Source organism: Dioscorea cayenensis, chromosome 22 (genome assembly GCF_009730915.1).
Source record: "Dioscorea cayenensis subsp. rotundata cultivar TDr96_F1 chromosome 22, TDr96_F1_v2_PseudoChromosome.rev07_lg8_w22 25.fasta, whole genome shotgun sequence".
NCBI lineage: Eukaryota > Viridiplantae > Streptophyta > Magnoliopsida > Dioscoreales > Dioscoreaceae > Dioscorea > Dioscorea cayenensis.
In genome coordinates this window covers 476363-487846 of record NC_052492.1, presented here as the reverse complement: position 1 = coordinate 487846, position 11484 = coordinate 476363, and the positions used below count along the sequence as shown (strand labels likewise).

Sequence of the window (11484 nt, the reverse complement as noted above, 5' to 3'; positions counted from 1 at the left end):
TACACTAGTATGAACAATAACTTCTGCTGGAAATTTCAACTGTTGTAGTGCTGAGAACTCCAATATATATATATATATATCTTGAGTATCAGATCGTGTACAAACTTAAAACCGAGCCACTTCAATCCTCAATGGGGCATTCTCAACGTCATGACAGTTTTGATATTGCCCATGCCACACTAGGTAAACTATGGGCCGTCTCATGACCAAGCCATTCATCATGTTGGTCAAAGCAAAACTTCATGTCATGACTTACATGAAACTACAAAATTGTAAGGGGCTGTTCATTTCACTGTAAGTGAGGGAAGTCAGGAAGTGAGGGAAGTGACACTTCTCTAAAGTGGGGGAAGTGATATTACTCCATGATTTCTGTGTTCATTTGTCAAAAAATGAGAATAGAACCGAAGGATTTAGGTATTGGATGAAATTCTATGAGTTCATAAAAGACTTTAGAAATGAAAAAAAAGTTAGTTTTTATAGATTGACTCATTCCCCCACTTCAGTAAAAAAAATACTGAAGTGGGTTTAGTTCAAAATCCACTTCAGTCAAAAGTGAGGAAGTGACACTTCTCCCACTTCAGCACAGATGAACACCAGAAATAGAAGAAGCCAGAACATTTCCCCTCACTTCCCTCCACTTTCCCTAAAATGAACGCTTGTCAAACGGGTCAAAATCTTCACAAATCGCAACAAAAAAATATAAGACAAACTCATTTAATCATAACGAAATGGTAATTTGAAAAAAAAAAAATCAATTAATTATGACCACTAGCATTTAATGTTATACTAGTATGAAAAATTATTATTCCACTGAAATGATTTTTGTTTTAACATTTTCATTTTACTTGTGATTTATATATATATATCCTCGAATGAAATATTGTTTCCACAGCAAACGTATGAATGATGTCATTTTTTATTTATATATAAAGAAATAACTACTAGATTTGAGCTTGCCTCCATAAATAATGTGAATCATATGATCCCGAATTTTTCATAAATATATTAAATTATTATATACATTAAAAATGAACTTTTTTATAAATAATTTGTAATTTTATGAAAGATTTATTGTGTACATATAATTTTCATTACTGCTTTCATTAAATATATGAAACATCTAATGTTCTATTTACCTAAAAAAAGACTATTAAAAAAAAGTATTACATCATTAATACAATCCAAAAGAAGGCTTTAAAAAATATGACATAATGTTAATTTCATCTCCTAATGTTCTTATTAATTGACAAGTAGTGCATTTTTAACAAAGAGTGGTGTTCTGCAGGATCATTCTAACTACTTTCTCTTTGTTAAACTATCCCTATATATCATTTTAACTTCTTGATATAGTATCTCACAACCAGACAAGCAATAACTCTCTAACTTCTCTTACCCTCTCATTAGAAAAATATATAGGTCTTTTGTCACTGTCACTATTGTTATGATAATTATCATTAAATATTATTAAGAGGAGGCAAATGTGACTTTGCAATTGGGTTTTGCTTTAATTTTTTTGTCATGGGTTCCACATCCTTTTAATTATCATTGTCTTATTATTATATAGGTAGTGCAATCATAAATTATATTGTTATATTATATAATAACCATCCAAGCATCTCTTCCACTTCAAGCAAGCATAGATGTACAATGTCCACATCAAACACCATTCCTTAAGAGGCAACTACTGGAACTTGGCCTTGCTTCTGATCAAAGCTTTCAACATGTCTAGTTCAAAGGTCTTAAGAGACTTCGTTGTCCCTTGATCAACACATTGAAGCTGAAATCATCTCCTCAATCAGAGATCCAACATGTCTAGGTTTCCCACGGCAAAGCATCTAGGAGTAGTTCATCCAAAGATAATTGATTTTGTCTTTTTGTGTATTCACTATAGAAAATTTATTTCATAAGAGATATAAGATTAGGGAGAAGGCGAGATCAAGAAAGGTATTATTTTTCTTCATCAATTTTTCTTCAATTTTAATTAAAAGTTTTAGTTTTTTGTTTGTTTTGGTTTTGGTTTTAGTTTTGGTTTTGTTCACAAGGGATATGAGATCATAGAGAAGAGCTCAAGAAGGTACCACTTTCTTTCAATTTTTTTGTTTATTTGTTTTAATTTTTTCCCATTAAATTTTGATTCAACATTTAATTTTGTTTGTTTTATTTATGTTGACAAGTATTAGATTGGAGAGAAGAAGAGCTTAAGTACCATTTTTCTTTTTTCTTTTCATTTAAATATCTTTGCTTGAATTTTAATTCAAGCTTTGAGTTTCTTAGTTTTCGGTTTTTGTTTTGGATGCAGAGGAGAAGAAGATTGAAAGGTGCGTGTGAAGTGGGATTAATAATTATTTTTTGTTTTATTAAAAATTATTTTTGTAGTAATTCTTTGTTTAATTTGTTCAAAGAAAAATACAATTTTTGGTTTTTTTTAGTTCAATATATTGTCAAATATTCCAATTTTTCAATTCTCTCTTTAATGCAAGTCTATAACTTTTACAACTTGCAATAAAACATTTCTTACACATCTTTTATTTTTGTTATTTAAATAAATAATAAATCATAGTTATATAAAAATTTAAAATTTATCTTATTGTTCTTTCAATGAAGCTCATTTGGATCATAAGTTACTTTATTTTCATAATAGGTAAATGTAATTTATAACCTAACACATGATCTATGATTTGGGTGGATGTAAGTTTAGAAAAGATGTTTATTTGTCTCACTTGAAAAAAGTGTTTATGTAAAAGACATTTATTTTTTTATTTTCCATGGTGAGAACTGTCATTATAAAAAAATTAATGCTCATGATAGTTGTTTTATATATGTACTAGCAGTTGCATTGTTACTCAAACTTTCCATCAACACGGTGATGCTATAATATAATGTTAATTATTTTATTTTTTATGTTATTGTATTAAATTAGGCATTGATTATTGTCTAAAAATACATTCCCATTTCATTTGTAAATAGACATCTTAGTAAAATTCAAACTACCTAATTTATTTATATCAATAAAAAGAAGAAGAAGAAGAACTGAATATATATATATATATATATAAGAGAATTAACATATTTATATTTTGATAGCTTATAGTATAATATATATAATTAACTTATATTAATATATAACCATACATTATATAAATTATGTTTATTATATATTTTACTTATCAAATAAAATTAGAAAAAAAAAAATCACTCAAATCCAAATAATGCTAGTTGCTTTCAAGATTGGAATAAGCTCGCCAGAAATATGAATAGCTATAAGCCGATTCAAATCTCCAACCAATTCCCCTCCCCAATGTATACCACTGGAAACAATTATTCAACCAAAATTCTTATTATCTCCACTGAGAATCTTTCCAATCTTATACATTAATGTCATTCTTGATGCAAACCCTTTACTAACTTCACACATCATTAGATAAGCTTTCAACCCTTGCAACAATCTCTGAGAAGCATAACTCTGATAACAACCTCTTCTATCTACCACCGCGACCATACTACCCTCAACAATTCGATCTTCCTCATACATTGCTATCATCAGTAGTTGCTCCATCACTATCTCTCTCTATCAAAGAATCTGAAATGTAACATAGGTTATTCTCCCCAGCTTATTTATTACATAGTATAATATTATGTATATTTATATATCATTAGTATAAACTGATATTCACGATGTGATCTTTTATGTATTTATTTCTTTCACTCATAGAACTACTTCAAATATCGGAAATAATTAGCTTAACAAAATTTTGCAAATTCAAAGACAATTAACAAATTAATTTTTTAATTTTTTAAAATAATAATATAAAAAATACTGAAACAATTTTGGCAACATTTAGTTTGAATAGTTTTAAAGAGAACAATGGTCATGCACACAAAATTTTATAAAATCTTTATAGTATTTAACATTAATTTTCCCCTCTACTATTTATATAGTAGCCTATCAAGAATAGCTAGGTTACTCATATATAAATATTAACATAGTTTTCTATTTACTTTGACTACCACTATCATAAACAAATTATTTTGAGTATTTGTGTACAACTAATATGACAAATATCAAGCAAATACCTTGCATTAATACTTAAACCTTTGTATCTTTTTACCAATTCATTATTAAAAATCATAAAAGTATGAAATGTAACAAAACATAAGTTGTTTTCCCCAACTGATTCATTATATAATATTATATTATATATAAAGAAAATTTTGTATACATTATTAGTATGTACTGCTGTTTTGTATGTTGTTTGTATTTATTCCTTTTAATGCTATTTTAGATGTACAAAATAATTAATTTAACCAAATTTACTAGATATAAAAACAATTAACAAATTTATTTCTCTTAGGTTCATTTTTTTATATGAGTAGTGTATGTTGGAAAAAAAAAATCAAAGGATATCCCATAAATAAATCAAAATGGACCCAAAATTAATACTGATATTATTATATACTAAATTAATTATATAAGAATATAAAAAAATATATACAAAAGTGATTCCAACAATTTTAGTTTGAATAGTTTTCTATATTTGTTCTCATGTTTGAGTTTTTTTCCTTAGTTGGAATTATGAACAAATTTTATGTGTATTATTATTATTAAACTATATCTATTTTTACTGTCATTAATTTATATAAAAAAATATTTATATATTTATAGATACCAACCTCATTAGCGCCAGTCACCCTACTAATAATATATATTAATATTATGCCAAATATATAAAATATCAATTTATATTTAATAAGAGAAGAAATCGAAACATTTGATAACCATATATAAGGCAATTAAAAGAGAGAGAGAGAGATAATGGTTGTACAAAAACATGATCTATTCGATTATACTATTACCAGATTTTCAAAGGGCTAGTCAACGTCTGAAAATTCTGGGTGTCGTCCAATGCATCGGATTGCGAGGGGGTTTGTCGCAGTCGATGAATTAGAGCCGCTCGCAGAGCCTCGAGATTGACAGAAAAGTAGCAGGCTTGTAATTCTTGAGCTCTTTTGATTAATAATCGTGAGATTAAAACGGGACTCGAAGCTTCGGCTGTGGGCATCGGCGAGGCCCCTCTTAGGTTGGGCCTCCTGCCTGCCGGGATCCCGACAGCCATTCTCCGACGATTTGCGACTACGAGGTGCCGGTCTCTTTCTTTCTTTCTTATTCATTTTTATTTTGTTTATTAATTAAATTGTTTTTTTTTTCTTAGTTTTTAACCCTTGTGTGGGAGAATTCAGATCTTGACTCTATGAGTGTGGGGATGTAGGCAGCGGAGGAGGGAGGAGAGACTCTGTTAGGCTGGGCTTCTGGACATCCTTCCTTTTGCCATCTGGGTACTAGTACATCCCTTTTCCTTCTTGTCATCTTCCTTCTTCTTCTTCTTCTTCTTCTTCTTCTTGTCATCATCATCTAGAGAATGAAATTTGGAGATCTAAGTGGTTTTTGGGTATTTTTCCCCGTAAGAACACTGTTCTTGATCCTTTCCTTTCTTCTTTGTGGGCGAACTGGCTTTTTGATTAAGCCCGTATACAAAGTTTTCCCTTTTGTTTAAACTCAATCTATTCTCTTTATTGTTCTGATTCAGTTGTGTTTAAGGTTGGCTTTGGCGGCGTTAATGTGTCTTATATCCTTCTGACAAACAAACTAGTTTCTGCTGGTTGACTTGGCATCTAGTTTTTGCAATTATGTTCACTAATGACACCAACTTCTTTGATTTTAGTAAAACAGACTCAGTGTTTCTGGATTTCCCTCTGCAATTTATGTCATGCTTGAAATCCATTATTCATGGTGACTGTTCCTTATCTTTGATTAGCCTGTTGTTTGCTATATATATATATATGCTATATTTATCCTTGCGATTTCTGTTAGTTCTGTTTTTAATCCAATATTAGGACATCTCACTGTGGTTTTTGTAGTATATATTACTTGTGCTTCAGATGTGCCCAATTGTTGTTTCTAAACCTTAACTGTAAATGATGAATCCAACAATGTGCCCTTGCCTTCAAACTAGCTACTTCTGTTTTGTATTAATGTGTGGTTTCTTAATGTCAATTTGTCCATTCTTTGTTATGGTGTGTGACAGTTAGGTCAAGACAGAAGGAAATGGAATCCACTCTCAGATTTAGCATAATTTTGGTACTTCTTTACCTGGGTATGTTTATATTCATTTGCCTTTACATCCTTTTCTTTTGGATTTTGTCCCCAATTTTTGCACATTATAACTTCATCCATAAACATGCAAGTATTGTCACCATTTGGTTTGTAAGACGCATTTCTCACAGTTAACTAGGTTTTGTTATTTACTGTCCATACTTTGGCATTTTGGCATCTTTTCCTGAATGTCATGTTGGTGGTTAATCAGAAAATTCATTCATTCTATAACATATGACTTTCTGTTAATTGTTAGTAGCTACTGCCATCAGGCAATCATATGTTGATGCAATAAACATAACTCACAAAGGCAAATAACTCTTCACTAAAATAACACATTTCAGTAATAGGTAACAGTTCTATTATTTTTACGAGAAAAAAAATTTAATATAACATTTTGCATCCAATCTTTTGAGGGAGTTGGATTGCTTATACGGTTTCTAATTAAATCATGTTGTGTATTAGTTTTGATATAACATGAATGTATCTCCTAACCTGAACACCTTTATGCTTTTCCACACAAGCTTCTTAATATGCTTTTATGTGAATCAATAAATCGGTGGAAGTTGGCTTTTTCTATTTTACAGTCTTTGCCTCAAGTCATGTGTCTTCCGATAAAGATTTTTCTCAATGTGAAACCACTGTCAAGAATTGGGTGGAATCTTCTATTTTCACTGGAAGCAAGGATGACAAATTATCATTGAAAGATCTATTATTCTTTTTACACATTCCTAGAACTGGTGGTCGCTCATACTTCTATTGGTAATTTCTGTTTTCCATTACTCCTATCCGCCTGTTTTCTAAGAAAATTCTCTTGTTATTATATACTGACAGATGTTTATGTCGCTGGCAGCTTCTTGAGAAAATTGTACACAAGTTATCAAGAATGCCCTCGTTCTTATGATAAGTTGCGGTTTGATCCAAGGTGATTTTCTTTAAAATTTTGCTTTTGTTTGTCTTTTTTCTGCAATAACTAATAACTTAAAAGTTCAAATTTTTTGTTTCTAACTTATGATGTCTTAAATTTCTGCTGGCTTTGTTTTTCTCCCTCATTAACTAAGTCCCTGCTGGGGTTCTTTTAAAAAATAAAAATAAAAGCTTTAAAGCTGAAGTTTCTCTTTGCCTTTGATGACAATTATTTGCATCATTTCATGAAATTGAATGTCATCTTTGTTTTGTCTAGCAAACCAAATTGCAGGTTGATGGTCACTCATGATGACTACAGTTTGATGTCTAAACTGCCCAAGGAGCAGACCTCGGTTGTAACTGTGTTGAGGAATCCCATTGATCGTCTCTTCAGCTCCTATGAATTTGCAATTGAAGTTGCTGCAAGGTTTCTTGTGCATCCAAATTTAACTTCGGTGACACAAATGTCTAGGCGTTTACGTCCTAAATCACGTGGTGTTAGTACCTTGGACATATGGCCTTGGAAGTACTTGGTTCCATGGATGAGAGAAGATCTTTTTGCTCGGGTATTTCTAAATCTCATGATTTTTCTGCTACTTGCATTTGTGAATTTGTTAGATAAATTTTAGAGAGGAACGTCGTCCTTTCTTCCACCTAGATTCCCAAGAATTTGCATAATATCTTCAGTATCTTTGGGGCCATCATTGTTATTATTACTATTCAGTAGGGCTGGCCATCGATTTTTTTCTTTTAATTTTAATAAAGTTGATTGTAATATTAGATTTTTTTGATCTTTTATGTTTGGGCCAAGTTTCTAGTTACAAATTGTTTTGTTTGTTCTGGTATTATTTGAAGTTTGATATTATGAACATAGGTGATCTTGATAAGTGAGTTCGATGCTACTTCATGATTGATCCCATGGCTTAGATCAGTGGCTCAGCCCTTTGTCATTGATATCCTCACTAAAAATGGAGTTTATTCATTTGCATGCCTAAGAAGTTTCTCCACTCCGCTGATGCTCCTGCGAATTTGTTCTGGAAATATGTTAGTTCAGTAAATTCAGAAGTGCATTGTTTTGGCAAGTTTTTTATTTTTATTGTTTTTGAATTTTCATTATGGGATGTTATGTTTCATATCTTTGAGTTCCTCTTTCAACCTTTGATCCTCTTTCAATATACTTTTTAATTCAATGCATATTTATGTTGTATTTGGATCTTGGCTTTATCGATGTATGCCAATGCTTTAAAATTGACAGAGGGATGCTAGGAAATCAAGGAAAGTTGCAGAAAGTGAACGTCACAATAACCCCTACAATATGGAGGACATGATTATGCCCTTGCACGCGTTCATCAATCATCCGGTAGTTCATGAGATCATTCACAATGGAGCCACATTTCAGGTACGCCAGGTCTTTGATTCTACATATTTCTGACTTTTGATGATTGTTTGGTTAAGTATGCTGATGCTTTTCATTGAAATAATTTTAAACTTTCTAGTTCATCAAAAATGAGCTGAGAATTTGATAAAACTTTGCTGTGGCTGGGTTTTTCTTTGCTCCACGGTTACTCATTTCTAGTTCTTTTTCTTTAGTCCAGGTAGAGACTATTCAAAACACTGTTCAACGCAGTTTTTTTCTGAAAGTTTGAATTTCACAGAGCATGACACTTTTATGTTCGAAAACAATTTACAGGAAAAGGTCCTTGTAATTCGGAGTGTATTTTGTGTCTGCTACAATCAGGGGCATATGAAACAGTAGTTCCTGTGAGTCCTGTGGTATATGGAAAACTACTCAAGTGATAACTACTTTGGTTTAGGGAGAAGTTCTTTAAGTTATATAGTTCTCTTTGGTTTAGGGAGAAGTTATTTAAGTTCTCGCTGCTCAAATTCTTAACAGGATAGATTTTAACTTTCTTTTTTGTTCCCTTAACAGATTGCTGGATTAACAAACAATTCTTATCTTGAGGAATCTCATTTCATTCGCCATTGTGTAAGGACACATCCTGAACTTGGTAAATTTGTGCTGGATGTTGCAAAGGTACATGGAATCTGCTATTTAGCCATGCTCCAAATTTGTTATATCATAGGACAGAAATGTTACCACCTTTCTATATCATTCAGAGTAGATTGGATCATATGTTATATGTTGGGCTTACTGAGGACCACAAAAAGTCTGCTACAATGTTTGCAAACATGGTTGGGGCACAGGTTCTTTCCCAGTCAGAATCCTTGAGCTTGAATTTTGGGCAAGATGCAATTAATATAACAGGTTAGGTCACACATATGAGTATACTTTCTATAACATATCTTCTGCAGCCCAACATCTCCTATTATAGATATAGATTTTACTTTATAGTTTGCTTGTTTAATCCGTTTGGAGTTACTATGTAAAAAACACAACTCTCATGCTGTGCTGCTGCTTATGGAATTGGCTTCATTTGCTGCAGATCCTGAGGATGATGAATCAATTCAAAATCAGGTAAGCTGAGTTGGATCTTGTGTTGTCAACTGCAAAAAGTGTTTTGGATCATTGGCAATATTTTCTTAATCATCTCTTTTATCTTTCATAATAGCTTAGTACAAATGACCAACAACAAGGTGAAGTTCCTACTCCAAAAAGCGCCAAATCAACAGACAAAAATGTAATACGTCTGCTTTCTTTTTTAGTTAAAAGCACGTGGATCTTTACTCTTAGTCATGTGTTTCTTTTTTTGATTTTTTTGTTTAACATTGAAACATTTAGTTTGATTTTTCTTCTCTTTATCATATGTATTTTTTCATATTTTACAGACATTTTGTTTTGGTAGCAGATGACAGTTCAAAAGCTGATGGATGATTATGAAGTTTGTATTTCAAATTTACGGAAATCCCAATCTACTCGGCGAACCTTTTCATTGAGGTGGATTGCTCCTGCAAACTTTTCGAAGGAGGTGATATATATGGAAGAAAGCTCTATTAGGATTTTTTGAATATTATATGCTATTAAATTTTGATGTAGATTTAATACATTAATAAGGGTACTGGGTTGTATTTGTTGAGATTGAGTAAGAACAACCTTCTGTGGCTAGCGTGATGCAGTATACTTTCCATTAAAAAAAATTTGCAAATTGCTGGTGTTGATACTTCCATTTGTTCAGTTCTATTTGGGCATGCCTCTTCTTCTTCCGACTGCATTATGTTTTTTTTGATGAGGCTGCTATAGTATAGTTTACTATATGGTAACTGCATGATGTACTTATTTTCTTGCATAAAATTTTGTATTCACAGGCACGGCTTATGGTTCCAGAGGAGATCCTGCAGCAAATACTGTCACTCAACAGTCTTGATGTGGAGCTGTACAATTATGCACAGGATTTATTTTTGCAAGAACAAAAACATCTGATGCAGACTGCTGAAAACTTTTTTAACAGGCAGCGAAAGAATGCGTCAGCTGAAGTGGTTTGTCAAAGAATTTTAAATTTTCCATTACAAGCCTCAAATTTACCTTTACATAATCTGCCCTGGAGAAACACTTTGTATTTTTGTCAATATGTTTTGACAATGAAATACCAGTGGTGCTGGGAAATTTATTCTTGGCGTGTCCTGGCACCCCCATTTAGTTGGCAACTGCTAGCAAATGTTGAATTGAAAGTGGGAAACCAGAAAACTGCATGTCCTTTACCAGCCTTAGTAATCTATTTCTGCTTCTTTAGTTTCATGATTGTTGGTGAAAAATAAGAGGCCTGTCAGCTTTGTGTGCTCATATTTCTTTGGTATTCCTTCCTCATGCAGGAAATGCGGAAACAGGTCTGCCAAGACTTTTATCATTGTATCCCATGGAAGACGATTTTGTTAGGAATTACAGTGCTGCTGATGATTGGAGTGGTCATTTTGGTTGTAACTGCTAGGAGGAGGACATCGAAGCTGAAGGTTTGAAACTCCCTAAAATTGATGGTACGGCACGAATTTGGAAGCGGCCTCCATTTAAATTCAAGAACTATCTCCTGGCTGAAGCTAACAAACACCCATTCTTTTTATGAAGTTGATCATATTGATGCTTTGCCATGGGTTTAATTTTATTGTATAGTAAACCTATATTAAGAAAGAAGAATAGGGATATATGGCATGCATGTTTATTAGTGTTGTTGGCTTTTAGGCAGCAACTAGCAAGCCCTTTCGTTGAGGGAAATTCTGGTATTTTTTTTTAATTTATTTTTTTCCAGTACATGGAGAGATTTAAGGGGGAAACTCCAGCAAAATGTGGTATTTTCAATGAGGAGGCGTGGCTTGAGGGTTTAAGGGTTTATGTTATCATAAGATGAATTATTAAACAGAATAAAGTCAATTTTAGGTTTTGAGTATTTGTTATATGTTTGTGGTTTATTCATTTTGGCGATTGTTTTGTTAAATATATATATATGATAGATAAAAATTATGTATTTATTATAATG

The 11484-nt window shown here is 31.9% G+C and overlaps 1 protein-coding gene across 5 annotated transcripts; it reads left to right on the top strand.

The window, feature by feature from the left end:
• Window positions 1-4890: 4890 nt before the first annotated feature.
• On the top strand, window positions 4891-11396 carry LOC120252732 (protein-tyrosine sulfotransferase). 5 transcript variants are annotated; one of them, XM_039260867.1, is made up of 14 exons: window positions 4892-5138; window positions 5268-5334; window positions 6084-6152; window positions 6739-6913; window positions 7005-7076; window positions 7335-7623; window positions 8313-8456; window positions 8988-9092; window positions 9176-9323; window positions 9502-9533; window positions 9628-9696; window positions 9865-9984; window positions 10322-10492; window positions 10826-11396. In XM_039260867.1, exons 3-14 carry the CDS (start codon window positions 6104-6106, stop codon window positions 10967-10969), a joined length of 1518 nt encoding a protein of 505 aa, XP_039116801.1. In that variant the 5' UTR covers window positions 4892-5138; window positions 5268-5334; window positions 6084-6103; the 3' UTR covers window positions 10970-11396. The 5 variants fall into 5 exon arrangements, with proteins under 5 accessions (XP_039116804.1, XP_039116801.1, XP_039116802.1 ...); XM_039260868.1 differs by having other exon boundaries at window positions 5239-5334; XM_039260866.1 differs by having other exon boundaries at window positions 5211-5334.
• Window positions 11397-11484: the final 88 nt, after the last annotated feature.